This window comes from Equus caballus, chromosome 3 (assembly GCF_041296265.1).
Source record: "Equus caballus isolate H_3958 breed thoroughbred chromosome 3, TB-T2T, whole genome shotgun sequence".
NCBI lineage: Eukaryota > Metazoa > Chordata > Mammalia > Perissodactyla > Equidae > Equus > Equus caballus.
In genome coordinates, this window is record NC_091686.1 from 22146515 (window position 1) to 22171988 (window position 25474).

The 25474-nt window shown below is 38.5% G+C and overlaps 1 protein-coding gene across 2 annotated transcripts in view; it reads left to right on the forward strand.

Annotated features, from left to right (window-relative positions):
- Positions 1–3565: 3565 nt before the first annotated feature.
- PHLPP2 (PH domain and leucine rich repeat protein phosphatase 2) overlaps positions 3566–25474 on the forward strand; it is a 71455-nt gene continuing 49546 nt past the window's right edge. The window contains exons 1-4 of one of the 2 annotated variants that reach the window (XM_070263097.1): positions 3566–3737; positions 10137–10411; positions 19722–19855; positions 20581–20633. Coding sequence is in view for 1 of the 2 variants with exons in the window: in XM_023637268.2 (XP_023493036.1) it covers positions 3639–3737; positions 10137–10411; positions 19722–19855 (508 nt within the window). In the remaining variant the exon portion in view is untranslated. The remainder of the gene's footprint in view (positions 3738–10136; positions 10412–19721; positions 19856–20580; positions 20634–25474) is intronic. The other variant, XM_023637268.2, reaches the window with a different exon arrangement.

Sequence of the window (25474 nt, forward strand, 5' to 3'; positions counted from 1 at the left end):
TGGGTTTGGTTATAAGCTTCTTTTTGTGGATTGTTACAGTATATCTGTGACTAGGAAGAGGAAGGCTTGACCAGTCAAAATGAATTATATTTCATGATCAATTCTATGTGAATTCTTCCATAGAAGTGAGAGTAGTTGGAAGTTGGAAGCTGTAGGTTTTCTATTACTCAGATGATTCCTGACAATCCCTGGATTGAGAAAGGGGAGACTGTGCCAGTTCCCTAATTGAGAAGGAGAAGGATGCAGGCCTTGGCTATTATCAAGTTTATACAGAAGTGCCCTTTGGCACTGTTTGATAAGTGACACTTCTATAATCTTTCCTTATATGTGGCTTAGGTAAAATTCATCTTTGTGTCTAATATTAAATTTAGTTGACAGCTTCATCTACATGTAATTAGATGAAAATACAAAAGCTACAATAGAAAAGTTTAGCAAGTAATAGACTCCAGACATTTACATAACAGTACAATAAGTAGTGTTCAGATTTGAACTTCAGTCCAGGACCAAATTAATTTTTATCATTTTAAGTCTTTTCCAGGCCGTTTCCTCCCCTAGTTCAGTTGTCTCCATTTTCAAAATGTCCAAGGAAAAAATTCCTTCAAATCTTGAAGCCAGGTAAATTCTGCCTGTTTATTTGGAACTAAGATAAGGAATATCTAACTCTGCTCAACCTGTGGTAGAATAACAAGGAATTTAGGCCTAATGATGACATTGTGATCATCGAAGCAGTGGGAAGTAGATATAAATAAGTGAATATAGTAAGCTCTTATGGCTCCTTTACCAAATCTGATAGATGTGAACTTTTCTTCTCCAGCCCTTCTTTCCATTTTGTAGTGAGGATTAGGAAAAGCTCCTGGGATAAAGTGTGTGTATGTGTGTCATTCTCCCTGCCAGGTGGAGAGAGAGGTATGCACAGCTGCTTATAGGAAGGATACAGAGAGGAGGGGAGTCTAATGACTTCTCTGTCTCTTGGCTTGATTCAAACAGTGATTTTTGTAATGATGAACCTGCAGTGAGGGCAGATGGATTTTTGCACAAAAATCCCAGAGGAATTTATTTTTAGGGTTAGTCTCAGCTGTTTATCATTTCCAGAAATTGTAGTTACATAACCCTTGGCATACATAATGCACACTGCCTTGAACTGGGGGAGAACATGAATGTGTGACCTTTGAAACAGTATAAAATGTTAACGACAGTACATGATTTGAAAGGAGAACTGAGAATCAACTGGTTGTCACTACTTACTGAATTGGATCTTAAACCATGGAGACCTTTAAAGAGAACTGCATCATAAATTATCTCCTGCAACATCTGGGTTGGTAGCTTTTTTTTTCTTTTTGAAAGAGGTACTACTGTTGTTGAAGTAGTAAATACGTAACTTTTAGCATATGCTTGTATTCAGAATTGATGCTTTAACCCACTATCCCATTAGTTAAAAAACAAACCAGTTATCTACTACTGCTCTTCCCTAGCATGAACTCAAATGCTAGTCCTGGGCCAAAGTCTTTCCCTTTTAATCAATAAAGAGCTTCTGCTCATGAGATCTGGAAAAGATAATGTGTGACACCTCAAGAAACAGGCTTTTAGGAACACTAATTCTGAACCACATTTTTATTCTTTCCACTGCCTGTCTGCCCTTGGTCAAGTCCACTTCTGTCTCCATATTGGTGCCTATCCCTTCCACACCAAGTGTTCTTGCTGGTAGAAGTTACCCAGTAAGCAATGAAATGGGAATCCAACTACTTTGAGTAGCTTTCTTGAAAGTAATTTCAAGGTAGAAGGAAAACCCAGGAGCTAGACAACCTAAGAGCTTTTTTCACCTTACACCAGGCTCACAAACCATTTTTAATTCATTAAAATGAGAACAAAGAAAGATTACTGGAGATTGGAATTTTGGTATATACAAAGTAACTCATATAAAGGGAGAAAATAGTGACCAAACTTTTACAGAAGAAATAATTTGTACAGAGTTAGAATCTTTGCAAGAGTCAAATTTTGTCTTGGAATTCAAAATATCTCCCAATGCATACATATCTTAGAGGAGAGAGGGGCACAGACTGCACTGTTAGATCTCAAACACTCTTGTACTAAGCATACAACTAAAATATTCTAAACATAGTTTACTTGGACTAGGAAAGCTGAAGCAATGCATAATAGGTGATACCATCTTTACCAATTATTCAAAGCTCAAGAAATTATGGGGTTTTTGCTGCTTAATACCTTAAAAGTTGCTTGAAGGTTCATCAACATCTGTGTAATGGTGGAAGACCTAAAAATCTGGAAGTTTAGAAAGTTTCCTGGGAAACTTCAGAGCAGAATTAACAAGGACAGTACTTTCTGAGGAATTGAGTGAATCTTAAATTTGGAAACTCAGATTATGATGGCTGCTATGAATCCCTACCGTGTGTGAAGTATTTTGTATGCATTCACAAAATCTTCCTGATTACTAGGCAGATATTAATTTCTATTTCACAGCTTAAGAACCAAAGGCTTAGATCAAGTGACTTGCACAAGGGTGTAGACCTAATAAGAGGTAGAGCTGGGATTTGGAATCAAGCTTTCTGACTCCAAATTTGGCCCACTGGCAGGCCACAAAACTATCATCAATGCAGGAACTAAAAGAAAATAAACTTTTATTTATTTATGTATTTATTTATTTTTTTGAGGAAGATTAGCCCTGAGCTAACTACTGCCAATCCTCCTCTCTTTGCTGAGGAAGACTGGCCCTGAGCTAACATCCATGCCCATCTTCCTCTACTTAACATGTGGGATGCCTGCTACAGCATGCCTTGCCAAGCGGTGCTATGTCCGCACTCGGGATCCCAACCAAACCCTGGCCGCTGAGAAGCGAAACTTGCGAACTTAACCACTGTGCCACCGGGCCAGCCCCTAAATTAACTTTTAAAGATTTTTCTGAATTAGTCTTGCAATAATAAAACGGCTCACAGACCATATTACTGCTTGAGACAGAGAACTGAATTCTGATAATTTTACTACATGAGAAAAGGGAATTAAAATGTGACTGGGAGGTGAGTTGACATTTTGCACATGGGGTTGGGTCGAATTTGCTGAAGAAGGTCTGAGCATCTCTAATAAGGAAGAGAAGGGGCCTGGCTAAGGTGAATATTCTCAACAATTCGTTCAATGGCTTTGCCAGTCAGAGTGACAAGCCAGTTTTGAAGCAGAAAGAGAGGAAATGGAGAGGTAAGTTACAAGAGTTACCCTCTGCGGAGGGCAGCGTCCTATCGCTATCGACAGGTGCAGACCCACCCTGCCCCTTGTCCAGCCCGTACTTAGGAGGCGAGGATAGCAGTAAGTAAGCCTCCCTGCGCCTCAGTCCCCCAAACCGAGGGCGGCCGGCAGCGGAGGCCCAGCCCTGTGGTAGCGCCGGCTCCGCCCGTGGGGCCCGCGGCAGCCAGCCCGCCACAATGCGGCTCCCCGGCGGGCGCCGGGGCCACGCCGAGCCCACGCCGAGCCCGCAGCTACGCAGGTCCAGCGGGGTTACGGGAGGGGCGGGGCCGGGGGCGGGGCGGTGGGCCGCGGGGGGCGGGGCCCAGGGCTGCTCGCGCGCGCCGCCGCGGCTCCGCGCGCCGTCGCGCCGGCCGGGTGTCCCTGTGCAGCCGCCGCCACCGCCGCCGATGGGGGAGGTGGAGCCGGCGCCCGCGGGCCCGCTCGAGCCCCCGGAGCCGCCCGAAGCGCTCGCGAGCCGCCGGCCGGGCGGAATCCGGGTCCTGAAGGTGAGGCGAGCAGGCGAACGGGCGGGCGGGCTGGGGAGGGAGCGAGGGCGGGAGCGGCCATCCCTGCCCCGCGCAGTGGCCGAGGCAGCCGGCGACCCCCGCCCCGCGTCAGTCAGTCCGCTTCGCGGCTCGGCCCTCCCGCAGTCCCCTGGCGCGCCGCGGCCCCCGCCCAGGCCTCCGCGCCAGGCCGCTGCTGAGGCCTCGGCCGCCTCTGTCCCTACCGCTGCCCATCCCTGGCCGCGCGCCACCCGCCTCTCAGGCCCACGCCTTGGGTCCGGCGTCCACCCGGCCGCCGCCGCCCACTCGGCTCCTTCGGGACCCGGGGGCCCGCCTCTGCCGCCCTCATCCGCGCTCTGGGCCGGTCGCTGCTGGCCCGAGAGCGGGGCTGGAAGTACGCAGGGCTTTCTCCCCGGACACCTGAAGACATCACCCCAGCGGGAGGATGGCGGCGGTGATTGGCCGGGCGCCGCGGGGTGCTGGGGGCCGCGCCGGCGGGGCGGGCCGACTCTGCCCGCCGGCTTCCCACCCAAGTTAAGACCCGGCTGCCCGCTCCGAGGCGGCAGCCTGGAGAGAGTCCCCGGAGGAGCTTAGTCCCGGGGAATCGCTGGGCGTCTCGCAGAACGGAGCAGGGGTTGGACAAAAAGGGGCATTCCTGCTTGCGGGAGCGGGGCTAACAATCCAGGGAGACGGTAATGGGGGAGCAGTTATGCAACAGGCAGCTAGCGGGGCTTTTTGGCAGGAATTGGGGGGAGTGGGAGGAAATGAAAGCAGATGCAGGCAAGGGGGAGAGTGGAGCCTTGAAGGTGATGACAAGAAGTTTAAAAACACAAGAAATGCAGGGTGGGGAGGGGACAGTGAAGATGGTTAAAAGGAGGAGTTGTGGGAGACTAACTGGATGGAGTTTTCTACTAGCCTTGAAATCCATAGTTGGAGAGAAATTTTTTCTGTAGGTCAAATATGTAACTAGGTACCCTGGAGATAGAATGGAATTTCTTTTAGAGTTCTAGAAGAGGAATCTGCAGGATTTAAACTTGCCAAGGAGAAGGAAGAGAGAAAAGAAAATTTAGAAGATTTTGTATGTTTTAAAAATACTTTGCCAAACAATAGAAATACAGGATATTAAAAATACATTAAGTAATAGTTGTCACTTGTGATTGAGAGTGAGCATTATGTTCTTAAGATTATTTGTAGGACATCACGAAGATGAGAACACTGAAAAAAAGAATAGATTTGAAGCATCTGGTGAATCCATGAAACAACATAAAATAGAACTCTGTAAAATATAAAACATTTTTATGCTGCTGCCTCCCAATCTTAATGCAGTGATTTAGAGAAATAACTTTTCATAGTTTACCTCCACTTCTGAATACACCTTGTACATACCTGTTGTAACTTTAACCATAACTTGCAAATATAATTACTCAAAGGCTTTTGGATATTTATTTAAAACTCTAAGGTCACAAAAAATGTAAATCGTGAATGAACTAAAAAAAAACGTTCTACTGGCCTGGTTTATCAGAAAATAGCAGGTCTGGGAGATAGGTAATGCCCTCTGGTCTAGAAGGTAAACAACCTTGGCTTTTTTAATAACTTTTTTTTGGCGAGAAGGGAGTGAGTTGTGAGAAGGAAGGAATTGAGAAATGAGGATCTTTATTGATGGTCCTAGCTACCTTTCTATACTTCCAGGAAGTGGTCCAGCCTATCACTGGTTTCCTGGGGTTCCCATCTGGGACCGTTAGAAAGGTTCCAGAAATTGATCTTTAGTATAGTACTGAGCTGGTGGTGTGGGAGGCTGACAGTGTCTAAGGCCCTTGCATCCCTTGCTTTATTGCATATGGTCAGCACTTTAAGTAATCCTTGCAAATAAATGGGATCAGCTATGGAGAATAGGTGCTGTGTGTTCTACATACAGAAGTTCCCTTATAGCTGAGTGGTTGAATTTTGTGCCAAGCGAAACTGGAAAAGAATGAGTAGAAGACTTTTTGAATTATAATCTCCTACTTGTTCTTCTCTGAAGACCCTTTGAAAGGCTTATTGTTCTTTTTTGTAACTCTTTTTTACTTAATATCAAATCGTGAACATCATTATTATCAAATAACATGCGTCTTCATAAAAAGGTAATATGACTAAGCCAGTGTACTTTTGGTGCATCTGTATGGGGTATTGGAAAATTTGGTTCAAAATCTGCCCCCAGATTTATTTAGCAAGTTATTTTTTAGAATGTATCCCTTTATAGTTGTAGTTGGACTATAAGTCTAATATTTTTCATACTGTTAAGGATATTGGGAGTATCTTTGAAGCATAAATTTTTCAGATGTTTTCTCCAATTTTGGGATTATTATTTTTTTACTCAGTTTGTGGAAGAAATGAAGTTACAACTAATATAGTCATTGAATGTTATGAGATCTGTTTTTACAATAATAGTTTGAAGTTTTTATCAAAATAAAGTGTGTATATGGTTTTTAAAAATCAATTAATACCCAGAAAGTTTTAATGAACCGAAATATTCTTCCTGTCCTTATCTCACCCCTTCCAAAGTATTCCTTAACATGTATATTCCTGGAGATGAGCCTATAATGTTTTAAAATTTCGAATGCAGGAACATATCTCCTACTTCAGGTTATTTCACATTCTACTAGAACTCGCTGAGTATGGAGAGTTACTTTACCAGACCGTGTTACCATGCATGTCTCAGAGTTCATTGTATATGGGCATTTAATATCCCCTTTGAACCCATCATAGCCCTCATTATCTTCATCTTTAGAGAGTTAAAAGCATAAAGCTGAAGTGGGTACTTAATTCGTGGCTTACTGTGAAGCATTTTGCTTTCTAGAAATATTTTTAAGTCTTAAATGTGCTCTTTATAGACTTGTTTGTTGTGAGAGGTGGTTATAGTTGTGTTCCCTTTTGGATAAGTTTGTCAACAGTTCTTATATAAGAATAATGGAGGAAATAAAATGTTCTCAGTGTAGTAATTCCAGTGGAGTAGTGATGCTGAAAGCATCTCAGAGGACAGTCCTGGCCTTTCCAGCAGTTACCTGATGGCTTTAGGCAGTGGAGAAGGAAGCACTAGGTAATTCAGTGGCTAATAATAGCTAAGCAGTCCATCTAGATTGTTGCTAGAAGGCCATGCTTGCTTGGTATCTAGGCCTTTTCAGTGTGCACTGAGCAGGTTTAAGAGAGTATCTACTAAAGTTCTAACGCAGTGGTGTATCTGTGGGTGGAAAATATCGTATAAATAGGAGATACGTTCTTTGACCAACAACACGTATGTCTCAAAAACGTAAAGTTCTTAAGGAGTTTATAGTCTTAAGGGAAATATATATACACATTTAAAAATGACTTAAAAATCCTTAAAGAAGAAAAATGGATGAGCTAGCGTAATACTTCCTGGGTCTTTCTTGACTTTTCTAAGATTGAAAAAGTCAGTGGGCCATTATGTGACCTTAGGAAATTTTTTCAAAGAAACTTTTTGGTGGTTTTGTGGAATAGTGTCTACTTGCTCTCTCTCTAAATAGCAGTGAGCTAAATTTCTCTCCACTGAGTACAGAATGCAGAGCTTCTTTGTTTAAATGCTACTGTACCATATAGAATCCTGTTTTCCTATGGACCAGTTGATCTTTCTCAAAGATTAAAAAATAAGGAATATTTAAAATTAACCGGTGGTTGATTATTCAGTGGTTAGAATTATTTAGTGGTACAAATGTGATGGCCCCTGTGTTTATAAAATAAGTACTTGAAAGCCCTTTGTTAATTCTGAGATGTTCTGCCTTGAGAAAATACTCTTGATGAGAAGAGAGAGACCTAGATCCTACTTGTAGCGAGGGTTTATCCTGCTTATCTAAAGTTAGAATCAGTAATAATCCTCATGGGTTTGAATAGCTATATTCAAATCCCTAAGATCTGTAAAATGATCAATTTACTTGTGTTATGCTAAATTTAAACAACGCTTGTTTTTCTTTCTTCCCACATGAGAATACCTTCTAATTTTTCCTTCCTCTTTCTTTACCACCTTTAGAAATTGAATTTTAGGTGCTACAATTATCCTCAAATATTAAACTCAGTAATTACAAAAATAATACTTGTGGGGCCAGCCTGGTGGCATAGTGGTTAAGTTTGCATGCTCCACTGTGGTGGTCAGGGGTTCACAGATTCAAATCCTGGGTACGGACCTAGCACTGCTCGTCAAGCCATGCTACGTAAAATAGAGGAAGATTGGCAACGGATGTTAGCTCAGGGCCAGTCTTCCTCACACACATCATATAGACAAATTTGCTTTATTTATAGATATTTCTGTTTTCCAATGAGGAATTGTAGCAAAGGTATTTTATTTACTTTGTGGCTGATAAAAAGAAAAGATTTTAGTGTTCTCAGTAAAAATGGAGATTTTTTTCCCCTAGGTTTGTTCAGCTTCTTGCCAGAGCTCATTGGGCTGAAGTACAGACTGGGAATAAATTTCTGTGATGTCAGCTGAATTCTGCCTTCATCTCTGTGCTACAGGTGTTAAAGCACTATCATAGATTCTCAGTGTAGAAGATAGGAAGAAATGTCAAATAAATAATTAAACCCATTGTGATCCACATAGAAATAAAAGTATGTTCAAGGTGAAGAAGTTCTGCTGAGGAGAGAATAGAATTATTAACTCTTCTAGGTAGGGGGTAGAATGGGGAGGAAGGAGGCTGCGTAGAGAAGGTGACATCTGAGTAGAGTTTTGAAGAATATCTAGTCAGGTGGACAAGAGAATATTTCAGACAAGTCACAGAATTGTGAAATAGTTGGCTTGTTTGGGGAGTTATAAGTAGTTAGATATGACTGAAACAGAGAGAAAGGCAATGGGGAATGATGCCGGAAAGGTATGTCACTGTAATTGTTAGTGAACATTTCTGTTTTATTAAAGGGAACAGAAATGGCCCATCATAAAAATAGAGCAGGTAAATGTTGATCCTTAAAAACTTGTTATATTGCTGTAGCAATTGTTTTTGCTTTGAGATGATGTTGACTTCACAATGTATATAAATTTCACATGCCTAAATTATCAAATGCAACAGTAATTTTTTTTTGGTGAGGAAGATTGGCCCTGAGCTAACATCCGTTGCCAATCGTCCTCTTCTTGCTTGAGGAAGAGTGTCTCTGAGCTAATATCTGTGCCAGTCTTCCTCCACTTTGTATGTGGGATGCCACCACAGCATGGCCTGTAGGTCTCTGCCTGGGATCTGAATCTGTGAACCCTGGGCCCCCAAAGCAGAGTGTGCAAACTTAACCACTACACCACTGGGCCGGCCTCACAACAGTAATTTTTTTGAAACATGACAAGAATAGAAAGAATATTTGTGTAACATTGTCTTGATTCTGTACTTGCTTATTTGGGATATTAGGCAGAGGGTCAGGAAGCTAAAGAAATTTGGGTATAGAGACAAGTACAAAAATGTTCATTGCAGCATTGTTTCCAACAGTGAAAAATTAGACACAAACTAAATGCCATTGGCAGGAGAATGGATAAATTGCAATGTATTCGTATAACGGAATGTTATTCAAATAAATGAGCTGGGTGTATTAACATGGATATATCTTTAAACCAGTGTTGAACCAAATAAAAAAATTGCAGGGTGAAACATGTTAGGATTTAAAGTTTTAAATCACATAGAACAATACTGTATATGTTTTATAGTTATGTACATATATGGCAACATATAAAAATGCATGGAATGATAAATACCAAATACAGTAGAGTGTTTGTTTCTGGGGAGAGAGAGGGAAGTGGGAGTGTGGTGGGGTACCAGGTGGTTTCAGCTATGTTTGTAAGAATATATCATATATTTTTTTTTTTTTTTTAAAGATTTTATTTTTTCCTTTTTCTCCCCAAAGCCCCCTGGTACATAGTTGTGTATTCTTTGTTGTGGGTTCTTCTAGTTGTGGCATGTGGGACGCCGCCTCAGCGTGGTCTGATGAGCAGTGCCATGTCCGTGCCCAGGATTCGAACCAACAAAACACTGGGCTGCCTGCAGCGGAGCGCGCGAACTTAACCACTCGGCCACGGGGCCAGCCCCCATATATTTTTTTAAGAATAATCTGAACTAAATATGAAAAGATTAAAATTTATGAAAGTTGGGTAGTAGTAGGTACACAGTTATTTTATTATTGTTGACATTTTTCTGAAAACATAAAGAAAAAAGAAAGGGTCGGAGAAGATGATGGACAAAGTCATGAACAGTTGGCAGTACAGAAAACTAAGTTTCCAGGTTAAGAATGGGCATGGCAGATGGGGAAGCCTCCACGAGAGGAAGTGATACTCGCGCACAGTGTTGGTGAATGTAGAGTGGAAAGGTGGGGTGAGGACTGGACACGTCTACCTCAGTCAGACGTTCTAGCTAATGATTTCTTTCTCTTGATGTTTTTTAGAGAAATATGAAACGCAATGGGAGCAGAAATTGTTTGAATAGGAGAAGCAGATTTGGTTCCCGAGAAAGAGACTGGCTGAGAGAAGATGTGAAGAGAGGCTGTGTTTACCTTTATGGAGCCGACACGACCACTGCCACTGCAACCACCACCTCCTCTGCCTCGTCCTCCTCTGACTTACATCTTGTCCTTTGCACAGTAGAGACCCCAGCATCAGAAATATGTGCTGGAGAGGGAAGAGAAAGTCTTTATCTACAGCTTCATGGAGACCTGGTCAGGTAAGGTTTGAGTTTTACCATTCTATTTCTGCTGCAAGGTAAGTAATATGTGTTCCTGCTTGGAAGTGGGCTTTAGGATTTTAATCGTGCTAGAACTGATGTTGATTATGGAGTTACTAGGCTTGAAAAAAGATTTGTCCTTGGAATGCTGACTTTATGATTCTTGAATTTAAAAACTGTCAGTGAAGGAAAATTTGATAGTTGCTTCATTGGGATTACACCATAGGTCGGATATATAAATTTAAAATAAATATTTTAAAAGTTATTTTTTGAAAAAATAATACATAGAGGTAGAATGAAATTGAAATGTATAAAGGGAAATAGAGTGAGAAGTAAACGTGCTCATGCATGAGTATTTGTATATAAATTTCAAAACTAATGGGGCTATATGCAACACATTGTTGACTTAATCTCTCTTAGAGATCTTTTCATACTAATATTTATATGGTTTCATTTATTTAATGGCTGCATAGTATTTTATTTTATGAGTCTATCATAATTTTAGCCAATCTCCTATTAATGGAGATTCAGATTGTTACGATGTTTTGCTTGTACAAACAGCGCTGCAGTGAATATCCTTGTACCTGTGATATTTCTCATTTGTGGAAGTCATCTGTAGGATAAAGTCCTAGAAGTGGAATTGCTGGGGCAATGGATATGTGCATTTATAATTTTGATAGATATTGTCAAATTCCTCTTCACAGAAGTTTGGTGAATAATATAAAAATATACCTATTTCCCCCTTACTTTCTCCAGAACATGTTAGTGTTAAATTTTATATATAAATATAGACACATACTCATGCATGAGCGCATACTTGCTTGTGAATAGAAATGATTGTCAACGGTTTTTGAATAAGAGAATCAAAGTCAACATTCCAAGGACAAATCTTTTTTCAAGCCTAATGACTTAGATTTTTATAAATCTGGTAGGAATTTTGTTTTAATTTTCATTTATCTTAATGAGTGAAGTTGAGCATATTTTCATAGGTTTAAAAGCCATTTGTGTTTTCTTTAAAATTTTTTATGTAAACTTGAAGACAAAAAGTATTCTCATAGTAGTCTTATATTGTGCATATGAACTCTTTGATTCAGCTTTTTAAAAATATTACTATTAGTTCTTTGAGTTAGATGGCAAATAAGAGCTCCTTAAGTGCCTGACCATTGACTTTCTCTCCTCCTCCTTCCCTGGAATAAGTAAATGTTTTGAAACCAAATTCAAAGCTGTGGATTCGGTACTGTTGAAAGTGAGAAAGCAAGCTCCCACTTACACCTAAAAATGTGGTAATAATAGTAACACCTTAGCTAAGCTAAAAATTGATGTCATTTTAAAAGTCTAAACTGAGGTTTATTATGTGTTCCTTTTAGGATTTGGACTAATTCTTGAAAAAGTAGATTAGCAGTTGAATGTTTCCCTTGTTCACCAGTTAACTACATTTCCTAAATCCATTTGTAAAACGAGAGGATCAGACTGAGCGATCCGTAGGCTTTTCTAAATCTTAACACTGATTCCGATCTAATTTTATCAGGTGGAAGCCTTGACCTACATTATAGCTGGTAGTGATTGATGGAGTTCCTGTATTTAAATATAAGACTCATATGTATACTAATGCATATGTGTACAAAGATACTAGAAATGTGGAGAAAACCCTACCTGAATTGTCTTGCTCCTACTACTTGTGTAGTTAATCCAGATGTGATATAATTTACTTTTGTGAATCTAAACTACTTAAAATGGAGAGTTTTAGCTCTGGCCTTGATTTTGTAATGAAATAGCTCTCTGAAGGTATAATTGATTAGAAAATAATGAAAACACTATTGAACTGTGATTTGAAGAAATGAATATATTTTCATTGCTGGAGTAGAAACTCAAGAAGTCTTATCGAGCCAAAGAATGATGATGATGATAGATTTTAGCTAACATTAAGTGCTTTCTTTTACTGGTCAGCATGTCTAGTCCTTTACACACATTTTCTCATTAAATCCTCATAATAACTCCAAGGGAGGTAGTATCATTCCTTTCAGATGAGGAAAATTGAGGCTTTCAAGAGATCCCGGTAACCTGTTCAAGGTCAGGCAGGTACTGCCAGGCAGTTAGAATGCATAAATCATTCAAGATAGATGGTGGACTTTGTTCCAAGTAAAGGCACTCCGGCAGAGGAACTGGCACAGGTCCCTTACTCAGTTTCACTATTTAATCATACTTATTTAAAAGATCTTTTTTTAGATCTCTTACTCAACTGTTAACTGCTTGAGTTCAGTCCTATGTTATCTAGTTAGAGGAATTGGTACTTTCTTTGAATAGCCCTTTATAAAATAGTTGATGATCTAAGGCATTATCTTTTTTTTTTTTTGAGGAAGATTAGCCCTGAGCTAATATCTGCTGCCAGTCCTCCTCTTTTTGCTGAGGAAGACTGGCCCTGAGCTAAGATCTGTGCCCATCTTCCTCCACTTTATATGTGGGATGCCTACCACACCATCGCTTGCCCAGCAGTGCCATGTCACACCCGGGATCCGAACCAGCGAACCCTGGGCCACTGAAGCGGAACGTGTGAACTTAACTGCCGTGCCACTGGGCTGGCCCCGGCATTATCTTTTTTAATAACTTTTTTTGCTGCTTACTGAAGTATAATATGTATTCATTGTAGAAATTTTGGAAAAATGAAGACGTATAAAAAATAATAATAATTTTCAATGCTAATGCTTTTTGTAGATGCCTCATTTAATCTTCACAAGGATCTTGGAGGGAAATATTATTCCCATGTTATAGATGAGGAAAATGAGGCTTAAAAAGGTTGTGTCTCATGTAAGATCACTGAGCTAGTAAGTGGTAGAGCTGGAATTTGAACTCTGGCATTCTGACACCAGATCTCACATATTGCCTCCTCATAGCAACAATTTTTTTCCAGATCTTTTTCAAAGTGAGTGTGTATGTAACTTAAAAAAATTACATATTGGGTCCATACTATATATTCAATTTTATTACTGCATGCTTCAGTTAATTTCCTTGTGTCATTAAAAATTCCTTAGACACTAGTTTTAATTGCTACAGAATATTCCATTTTATGGAGATACTATAACTTGTTTAAAAATTGAGAAATAATATGCAATAATCGTTTAGAGGTTGGATTCTGGAATGAGAGTGTGTGGGTTCAAATCCTGGCTCTGACAGTTACTATGCAAGTTATATAACACTCTTTGCCTTAGTTTACTAAGCTGTAAAATGGAGGATAATAATATTTACATTATAGAGTTGCCATGAGGATTAAATTAATTATACACGCTATGAAGATTAAATGAATTAATACTTGTAAAGTAGTGCCTCTTAAACTCTAATGTCCACCTGAGGAGCTTGTTAAAATACAGATTCTGATTCAGTAGGTCTGGAGTGGCGTCTGAGAATCTGTATTAAGCTCTTATGTGATGTGCTAACACTTTGAGTAACAAGGAAGTAAAGTACTTAGAATGATGTCTGGCACCTAACAAGTGCTCAATAAATGTTATCTATTTGGGTTGTTTCACATCATTCAGCTCTTAGAAGTAATGTTGTGATGACTAAACCTTTGCTCCTAAATCTTTACACTGTTAATTTCCCTGGGCTATGTCCCAGAAATTGGATTACTGGGACAAAAATCACCCTATGTTTTTTTTAAATCACCCATGACTTCCTTCTTTCCATACTTTTTTTCAGTCATGGACTTGTCATTTAAGTAAAAGTGAAGGATTACTAGTTATAGAATTTTAGCACTTGAAGGAACTTGAGAAAGATCATCTACTAGGGAAATGAAGTCTACCCAACCTAGCAACCCCTCTACCCCCTGCCCTTTCCATTTGTAAGTATGTATGGGGGCAGGGGTTTTTGGCTGTCACAACTACTGGGGAGAATTACCAGCATTTAGGGGGCAAGGGATAGCGAGGCTTAATGTCCTCAATGTATGGGACAGTCTTGTACAACAAAGAATTGTCTTCCCCAAAAGGTGAATAACTTCCCCCATGGGAATCACTGAGACCATTTCGCTTCGTTTTATAGACGTGAAACAGGCCCAGGGAGAGTAGATTGAAAGCACATTCCTGCAGCTAGCTCCCTGATTCTAAAGGTGTCATTGGAGCACAAGTGTATTGTCTCCCATGTCACTGCTCTTTGCATGATAATGTTTCCTCTGTCTTTTTAGTTGAACTGTTTAAGTGATAAATGGCTCACTAGTGAAGCTTGGTGTAATCATTGCCGTCTGTCTGAAAAGTCGTAACGAGACCTTATGTGACAAAATGGAGTGCCCTTTGGCTCATGGTCATATATTTACTTTTATTCTTAGTCATCATAATGGCTTAAGATTTTTGTGTTTGATAGACAATCTTTTCAGATAAACTAAGACGCAATAAGATATGTATAAGGGAAAATAATACCCTTGGGATTTGGGATCCTGAGTTCTACATCCTTTTCTGTCACTGACTTGCTGGGTGGCCTCTTGCAAGTTACTGAAATTTTGTTTACCATATTTTGATGTTATAAAAGTGGAATGAAAAATCCTGTTTCAGGATACATACTGAACTGATTACTTCTGAGAAAGGAAAAAAGAGGTTATTTTTGTTTTGTGCTTCATATTTCCATACTATTTTAAAACTTTAAAAGAATGAGTTATACATTAAATAATAATTAATATTTAATTTGTTTTTATTAAAATGTTGTTTAGTTTTTACATTTTAGTACTTCTGAAATCAGCTTGTATCTTACAGTTGTTTGTGGATCATAGTTTAATTGGCAGTGTTCTTTCCTGTTGGTTATTACAGTACCATCTGGTTAACTGCAATACAGTCCTGACACTAACCACCCAGAGCTTGCACAGACTCATAAGTTAAAAAGCATGGTCCCTAACAAGACTGCCCTTACTTCAGACTCTGGCCGCACCTCTGACCAACTGGATACATATTTGGGGGTTCTTGTGACCCCCTTGGGTTCAATAATTCACTAAAAGGAGGCAGAACTCGAGAAAGCGCTATACTTAAAATTACAGTTTTAGTAGAAAGAGTGCAAATCAGGACCAACCAAATCAAGAGACACATAAGGCGAGGTCTGGAGGGTCCTGAACTTAGAACTTCCATGCTCTCTCCCTGTGTCACCTTCCCATCACATAAAATGTGTTCACCCACCAGGAAGCTCCACGGAGCTTCAGTACAGAGTTTTTATTGGGGTTTTATTGAGTAGGCATGATTGATTGAATCAGTGACCACATGCTTGAACTCAATCTCCAACTCTAAGGTCGAAAGAGGCTGGAGGAGGCCCAGCCTCTCCTCCCCGAAGGTTGGGCTGGCTCCAAGCCCCAACCCTCTCTTCACATGATTGGTCTTTCTGGTAACCAGCCCCCATCCTGAGTCATCTGAACCCTTAGCATAGACTCAGGGTTGGTCCAGGGAGCTCATGAATAACTAAGATACTCCCGTTACTCAGGAGGTTCCAAGGATTTAGAATCTCTCTCCCAGGAACCAGGGAAAGGACTAAGATTCTTTATTATCCAACAGTGATGCATTAAAAACTAGTATATTTTTAAAATGATAGTGTATTAGACCAATGAAATACAGTAATTTTAAAACATAACTTTTTTTTGGTATGAGTATACTTGAAGTGCTTTGAGCTGTCTTCTGCATAAATTATTTTATTTTTAATGTAGCTTGCCTAAAAGAAGCTAGGCTTTGTAATGAAACTAACACAAGTTCAAACCTTGATGCCATTATGTGCTAATGTATGACTTTCTGAATCTCATTTTTCTTATTTACAAAACAGGCGTAGCTTTGTAAAATGTAAAACACTTCCAGCATAGTGTGAGGCGTCGAGTAGACATTCATTGAAGTATCCTTTTTGTTACTGTTTATATTACTGGTCTTAACATTTTCAGATTTTACCTTTATAGGTGCCAGGGATTGAGTTTTAATTTTGAATTTGATACAGAGAATGCTGCTGTGCTTTGTTAGGGTCTTTGATGCAATGTATTATTCCCTGTGTTGGGTTTTCATAAGGTGTACTTTTGCCTCCTCTTATCAACTAGAATTTTTGTCAAATGATACTTGGGATGAAATTTACTCTTCTCTTACATATATCTTAACTATGGGCACTGTTTAGAATAACTTTAGCTACTCTTGGCTAAGAGCTTTTTAAACTGCTGTTGATAGCATTACTATACTGGATGACTGGTTTGGAGAGAAATAACTATATGCGTGTACGTTCAGACTTACAAGGACTATAGTAGCACCTAGAAGCCTTAGAAGCAAACTAAAACTATTATGAGTAGTCTTATTGTCTCTCCTTAAAGCAGTAGTAGAGATATTTCAAACGCTGAACGGAATGTTTCATTGCCAACATTACTCTCTCCTATACCTGGTTTGCAGTATATAATTTCCCTTTGATTTGTGAGAGATTTAACAAATAGCTAATCACCAGCCTGTTAAACTTTTGGAACTTTGAAACACAAAATTGATCTGTAAGCATGTTGCAGCATTTCCCTCCCCCATACTCTCTATTCTCTTAAGCAGATGAGTTTAATGAGTAAATGGAATTAGTCCTTCATTTTACTTGTTTTTGCAGTTCTTGAAGTATTTCTTGTTTACTCATTTATTCTAAATTAATAAGAGCAGATGTTGAGATTCTCTTGATTTTTTTTTCTTCCACCAGGGAAACTACTTTCTTTAGGCAGAAATTTTTAGAGAGTTTCAAAATCTGCAGAGCCTTTTTAGGAAAGGAAATTTGATCATGTAAAACATGTCATAATTAGGATCGTTCCATTTCTCTTGGTTTTCTAGAGAGAAATTGAAAAATCCAGCTAGTGAGGTTTGGCCTGAAATTGTTATTTCTTAGACCTGAATCTGTGGTCATTATATGGAATTATGATATTTAAATACATTGAACTCTATATCTAAAAATAATAGCAAAGTTCAGGTAGAATCTGCATTATATTAGGCAGGTGTCTTGGATACCTCATGGACTCTTGAGTTCTCAAAGACCCCAAAGATCGTCAGGCCCAACTGGATTCTTAGAGGAATCTATTCTAAAGTATCTGTGACAGATGGCTCTCTAGGGCTTTGTGAGCTATTTTGAGAGGCAGTCTGTTTCATTACTGGACATTTCTAATTATTAAGGTTCTTCCTTATTTTTAATACAAATTTACCTGAGCAGTTTTTTCTCATTGTTCCTGGTCCCGTTCTTTGGAGCAATCCAGAGTAAATCTAATCCTTCATAACACTGGAAGATATAGATAGCTCTTTATGCCCTTGGTCTCCTTGTCTTCAAGTTAATCCTTCAGTCAGTCTTCATGTTACATGGCTGATTGACCCTCCAGGATGCAGTTTATTAGAAGTCCCTCTTAAAATGCATCCTTCTTAGAAGACTTCTACTGTTGTACTGGGAAAATACCCAATGTTGTCATAGCCCTTTGTGAATTTTTATTTTATTTGACTAGAGATTAATTGTGACTGATGTTTTTATTCTGAAAAGTTTATTTTCCGTTTCTGTTAAATTCAATATTTATTGGTCTTTGTAGGCTTTTAGTTCTTTGGTCCTTCTCCATGTAGTAGTTCTGAGTTTATGGAAGCTAAAAGTCAGAACTGAGCAGTCACGAGGGGCCAGGTGGTTGTTTTATTTTTGTTTTTTTCACTCATCAGTATGATTTCCATTCCTAAATTACAGTTGTTTATATTCAACTCTGTGTAGGAGTCCCATTTCATGATATTTTTTACTTAAATCTTATTCCCAACAGTATTTTCTAGTCCTTTAACCACAAAACACAGATATTCCTCATGTCTTTTTGCCACGGTGCAGGGTGTATCAGGTTTCTTCTAATTAATACAATTTTTAAGTTTTCTAAACAGAACCCTTTTATGACTTAAAGACTAATGTTCTTCAAGACCTTTTGAACACACGTAGGTTTTCCTTTACTTGTTTTTTGGTGGTTGTTTCAGATGGGGAAGATATTTTTATTCTAATTAAAATTTGACTCTGGTCCTAAGAGTTTTTTAAATAATTGTCAGTATGTTATTGAACACTACTAAACACGAGATATTTTGCTAAGCACTTTACAAACTGTATAGTATCTTGTTATAAATAGGTAAATAAATTTAATAACAGCTCTATGAGTTAGGTACTATTGTTATTGCCATTGTATGGATAAGGAATTTAAGACAACGGTTAAATAACTTACCCAAGGGCATGCAGTTGATAAGTGGCAGAACTGAGACTCAAGTCCAAGCAGTCTGACTTTTGAAGCCTATACTCTTAGCCACTGTAGTTACAACTATTTGCTTTCTAATAAAATAATTATCAAAGAGCTGTCTTGCTGTTACTATTGATGTAGCCCCTATCAAAATACACATCAATCATTTTGTTTTTTAAATATTTTTAAGTATTTTAGGACTGTATGATTTTAAAAATGCAGTATCACCAGAGGCCACAAATGATTACTAGACATTCTGAGTTTACTCTAGCTTTCAGTCAGAACCATGTAGTAGAATGATTTCTGGGGAATTATTGGCCCATTCATTCCTAATTTTTATGGAAGAATCATCTATGAAGCCAGTGGAAATATATAGTACCTGGGACATAGTAGGCAACCAAAGTCGACATCTCTAATTGTGTGTGCAGCTTATATGAAATCACTTGTAGCCAAGTATAATCTTTTGTATCTCATAACATCACTGCCTTTAAGTTTGAACTGAGATTCTCAAAGGACCCTGTGGGGTCCCTGAGACTCTTTGAAGAGGTACCTGAGGTCAAAACTATTTCATAATTAAAATAAGACATTAATTTTCCTTTTTACTCTCAGTCTCTCATGAGTATACAGTGGGGTTTTCTAGAGGCTACATAGTGTGTTATCGCAACAGATTGAATGTAGAAGCAGATCTGAGAATCTAGCTGTCTTCCATTAAACCTGCTATTAAAAAGATTTACAAAAATGTAAAACAGTGCCTTTTTCACTAAATTTGTTTTATTTTGGGAAATATATTTTTCAAAAAATATTATTTACGTTAACATATAATGGGTTTATTATTGTTATTTAAAAATGAATAAAATATTTGGAAGTTCTTAATTTTCATTTCTGATTCACTAGACAGCAATAGTAAGCAACAGCTCTTTGAGTTTCTCAAAGACTCTGGAGGGATCCTAAGACCAAAATCTTTGAGCACCACTTGTTTAGATTAGTTGTATTGCATGATATTAAAGAAAATCTTGACGTAGAAGTAAAAATCTAGAGGATGTTAAAAGATTAAAAAAATGAAATGTCATTTTTATTACTTACTAATATTTTTCTTTTGAATTGTGTAAGCAGGAGACTGGAGCCCGCTGAACGACCTCTTCAGATGGTTTATGATTACTTGTCCAGGCTGGGATTTGACGATCCTGTGCGCATACAGGAGGAGGCGACGAATCCTGACCTCGGCTGTATGCTGCGCTTCTATGGTGGTAAGAGTTTGTCAGTGGCTTTGTAGATATGCTGCCTACTTTTAAATTGGTCATTCGTGCCTCATTCTTTCTTCAGCTTTAAATAAAAAGTATTTTATCAAAAGCTGTTTTTAAGCCAGTTAACTAGTGTAGTTGAAAAACGAGAGAGGGGCGTGGTTAAGGGAAGACTTAGAATTATTAGCCAAATATATCTTCCCTTTTTATTTTTTGCTCTTTGTTTTCTGGTGTTTTGCTAATTTACTAGAATTGTTTTATGCCTTTGCCAGAATCTTGATCAAATCAGTGCTTTAGTGTCAGTTATATTTTCAAGTTCCTTATGAAGCCCATGAACTTTTGGATAGTTCAAGAATATTGAGAAGTAGATGGTCATTATCATATACAACTTAACATTTGATGAATACATGTGTCAAATGTATATATTGTTGAATTTAGTGGGCTTGAAATCTAGTATTTTTTACTTTCTGTTCTCTTTTGATGCATTTTTCCCCTATCAACTAGTTTTTATGTGATCACTTCAGTAATAAGGATTGATTTTATAATAATAAACTTAGATTTATTAAAATCAGATATTTTCTGAATATTATTTTCTAAATATACATAGTCTACTAACACTACTACTGAGTACCATTTATTGAATGCTTACCATGTGCTTTTATGCTTATGAATTACCCAATTTACTCATTACAACCACCTTATGCTATAGGAACTATTATCTCGTTTTACAGATGAGAAAACTGAGAAAGAGAAGTTAAATAACTTGTCCAAGGTCATACAACTAGTAAGTGCCATTTAACAACTAACAGTTTTGAATTAATATGACCCACTTCTCAAACAATTGAACTAATAACTAAATTATTAGTGTATGTAGGCATAACCATTTACTAAGATTCCCTGCTCTCATTTCTCAAATTGTTGATTTAATTTCTGTATACTTCTTGATAGAATTCTTGTGACATAATATCACAAGCCAGTTTTATTAATTGTACTTCACAAGAGATTTTATTTATAATTTTTCGTCATAACAATATTTTATGACATGTTGTTCCTTAAAAGTTTGATTTCATTTTGTTTCCATTAATTTCTCTCCTTTGCTGGTTTATGGAGGGAGAATAATTGCTTGATTAAAACTGAGGAAAGTCTTTTAAGATTAATTTAAAGAACACACCCCTCTATTACTATAAAACTTGGTGAAAAAAAAAAAAATCCAGCAACTTGGAACAGTAACATGCTCCTTATCTGATTGTGGTTGAACATGAGTTCTTCATTATATATTTTCATTCTGGGATGAAAGTTGAGCATTAAAGTGCCAGTGACCTCATTTTTAACCATTGAGATTGCGTTTGCATTCAGTTATATTGCAATTTTTGGCACTGATTACATTAATTTTCTACCACCACCTGATAAATTGTAGCATGCCCAGGATCTTAATATACCTGTAAGAGGATGTTTCCAGTAGAGTCTAAAGAGTACCGATTTGTAGTACTTATTGTATTTTGGGGGGAATCTTTCCAGAGAACATTTCCAAAAGTAAGCTCTATTAATTTAGAGAAGCTGGTTTAATTTGAGTGAGAAAATTATGTTTGGGAAAGAAGTTTTTACAGCTAATTATTTTTTAAAATAATTATTTTTGGAAAAAAAAATATATATGGCACCAAAAACAAAAGGTAAAAAAAATATATATTGATAAGTCTATTAGTTATCTCTTGGCTATGTAACAAATTGCCTCAAAACTTGGTGACTTAACAAGATAGTAAATATCTTTATATTTACTGTTGGCCCCGTGGTCGAGTGGTTAAGTTCTCGCACTCTGCTTCAGTGGCCCAGGGTTTCGCCGGTTCGGATCCTGGGCACAGACATGGCACTGCTCATTAGGCCATGTTGGGGTGGCGTCCCACATGCCACAACTAGAAGGACCCACAGCCAAAATATACAACTATGTACTTGGGGGATTTGGGGAAAAAAAGCAGAAAAAAGAAAATTGACAACAGTTGTTAGCTCAGGTGCCAACCTTTAAAAAAAAAAGATAGTAAATATTATCTCATACAGTTTCTGTGGGTCAGAAATCCAGGAATACTTTAGCTGGATGGTTCTGGCTTGGGTCTCATGAGATTGTAGTCACTCTGTTACTTGAAGCTGTAGTCATCCCAAGGCTTGAGTGGGGCTGGAAGATTCACTTCTAACATGGCTCACACATCTAGCTTTTGGTAGAAGGTCTCAGTTCCTCACCAGCTTTGGCAGGAGCTTTCAGTTACTTGCTATGTAGACCTCTCTACAGGGCTAAGTGTCTTCACGACATGGCGGCTAGCTTCTCCCAGTGATGAAACACACACACTTGAGGCCTCAGTGTTTTTTATGACCTAGCCTCATAAGTTACCATCATTTTCACCCCTTTCTGTTTATTAGAAGTAGGCTACTAAATACAGTCCACATTACAGAGAGGGGAATTAAGCCCCACTTTTTGAAGAGAGGTGTATCAAAGAATTTGTGGACGTGTCTGATAGCCATCACAAAAAGTCTGCTTCCCTCTCACCTTGCTCCTCCAACCACCCCGTTCCTAAATCCAGAGACAACCACTGTTAACAGAAGAAAAGATATTTTTGAGGTATTCTCTTTGAAGCAAATAGCTTAGTAATCAGCTTTAAATGTTTCATGTGTAGAGTTTTTGGTGAGTTAACTTAGTTGGAATATAGTGTTAATGAGGCCAGGGTCATAAGGGCATAAGTTCAAACCAGTTAATGTTGCTGTGTTTGCAGGATATAAAAGGTAGCTGGTACTCCAAGCAGCCATTATGCAAATGCTAGTTATCACTCTCTGGAGAGGAGGTGCTGGGGGAAGAGTGAGTGAGATCCCTGGCTCAGTGCAAATTCATGATATAAAAGCTGTGGAGAGAATATGTTCAACTAAAGATGAATGGGTAGCGTGATCCATTGTGGAGATTAAGAGAGCACATTAATCAACTCCTTATTTGTGTATGAGGAAGCAGAGTCTAGAAGGTGTGATTTGCTGGTGAAGTTGTAGTTCTGGGACTGTATAGCTCAGGTAGCACAACTCCCAGCCTGAGCATTTCTTTCTGTGATATTCTCTGAACACACTGTTCAAGACAGTTTTGCCCAAAGAGCATAAACACCACCAAAAAAAGCCAGATACAAAAGAATCACATGGTATGTTTCCATTCATTTAAAGTTGAAAAGTGGGCAAAACTCCGCCATATTGTTTAGAGATATGTGGCAATATTACTCTCTGCCCACCAAAATCTGTTCTTTCCTTCTTCCATAATGATAGAATGGTAGTTGGGCACAGACAGCTCAGTTGTACCTCATTTCCCAGACTTTCTCACAGTTGGTGTGCATGTGTGACAGAGTTTTCTTCAGTGGTGTGGAGTGGAATTGTTGTGTGCCACTTCCACACCTGGTTCCTAAAACCTCCCACACATGCTTCTTAGTGCTCTTTTCCTCTTCCATGGGCTAGGATGGCAATCATCAGAGCAATATTTGAAGTCACGTTGAAAATGGCAGAGCCGCCATCAGCCTGAGTTTCTTGATAGTGTGGCCCCCTGGCAACTCACAATCACCACCCTAACAGAGTTAAATTTCTATTGTGTTTGAGCCATTATATTCTTTTTGTTATAGTAGTTTAACCTGCTATAACTAATACAGGATGCATAGGTAAGTGGCAAAAATAGAGAGAAAGCGAGGAAATGATCATTATAAAAGTCAGGAGAGTGGCTGACCCCTAGGATGGAAGAAGGAGGACGTGATTCCTACAAGTAGAATTTTTGAGTCACTACATACAGTAGTCTGTCCTTATCCGTGGGTGACACCTTCCAAGATCCCCAGTCGATGCCTGAAACCACAGGTAGTACCAAACCGTATATATACTATGTTTTTTCCTATATGTACATACTTATTTGAGGTGTGACAGCAAAACTAGCATGAATTTCTTTTTCCTTCTTCACAGTTTCATGGATAAAAAATTCATTCTTAGCGTAGACCTTAGCACACTCAGCACACGATGTTTTTCTTTCCTTATTAAGTCGAGAACTTTCACCTTTTCGCTTAAAGGGAGCATTCTCTTGGGCATATTCCAATTGCCAGCATCACTACTCTTGCCTTTTGGGGTCATTAAGTAAAATAAGGATACCTTAAACAAAAGCCCTGCGATACCATGACAGTTACTCTGATAACTGAAATGGCTACTAAGTCACTAACAGGCATGTACAGCGTGGATACACTGGACAAAGGGATGATTCACGTCCCAGTGGGATGAGGTGGGATGGTGCAAGATTTCATCACGCTACTCAGTACATGCACAATTTAAAACTTATGAATTGTTTATTTCTGGAGTTTTCTATTTAATATTTTTGGACTACGATTGACTTTGGGTAACTGAAAGTACAGAAAGTGCAACTGTGGATGGGGGACTACTATATACTTTAAAAATTTTGACTAAATATTCCTAAATTGCACAGGTGGGTGATACCAATGTACATTTTAATCAGTAGAATTTGGGAGTACTCATTTCCTTACACCTTTGCCAACATTAGGTATTATTGTTACAATTAATCTTTGCCCCAAATTGCAAAAAATACTATCTCATGTTAATTTGCATATTTTAAGCTTCATTGTTAAACTATAGGAGTAATATATTAAAAAACATTCCACCACCCTCATACAATTACTTTTATGATTGGGCATTTTCTTAGTCTTATTTTATATGCATGTTCCACATTTGTAATTATTGCATCCATACATTTTTTTCTTTTTAAAAATTTTATTTTTAATTACACAAGTAAACTGTGAATATAGTCTCATTATCTGTTGTGTTTTAATTTCTTATAGTCAGTTCCTGAGCCCATTCACTGCTTAATAGATAACCACTACAGTCATGTGCTGCATAATGACGTTTCACTCAACAACAAACTGTATATATGGTGGTGGTCCCGTAAGATTAATACCGTATAGTCTAGGTGTGTAGCAGGCTATACCATCTAGGTTTGTGTAAGTACTGTAGGGGAGGAAGAAATTTTCCTCTCCCCTTCTAGGCTCTGCTGGCTGGTCTAAGAATTAAATTGACATGAGACAGATGAGGAGAAAAACAAACAAAAGTTTAATGAGCATGCATGAGAGAAACCCAGGAAAAAAGAATAACTCACCAAAATGGCCAAAGCGCTCACCTTAAATACTATCTTCAGCTAAAGACAAAAGATGATGTTGGGGCTGGGGAGAGTCAGGGACTTCAAAGGGAGGGAAGGCAATTCACAGAGAGGTGAAAAGGAGCAAACCAGTGTTTGTTTTTGGCCACACAGAATAGAAAAACACAGAGAGGAGCCCAACAAACAGGTTTTTTTAAATCTGAATTCTTTTAGGCAGTTAAGGGGGACATAATAAGAAAACCTTTGGGTCTTTTGTTTCTTAAAAGTAATCAGCCTAAAATAATCCTGATGTTAAAGAGACATTTTGAGGTGGCAAATTTTGTTCTCCTTCGGTACACTCTGACATTCGTACAATGACAAAATCACCTAAGGGCATACTTCTCAGAACATATCCCTGTCCTTAAGTGATGCATGACTGTATTATCAATTTGCTATATACCTGTTCAAAATTTTCAAGCTCTTATTTC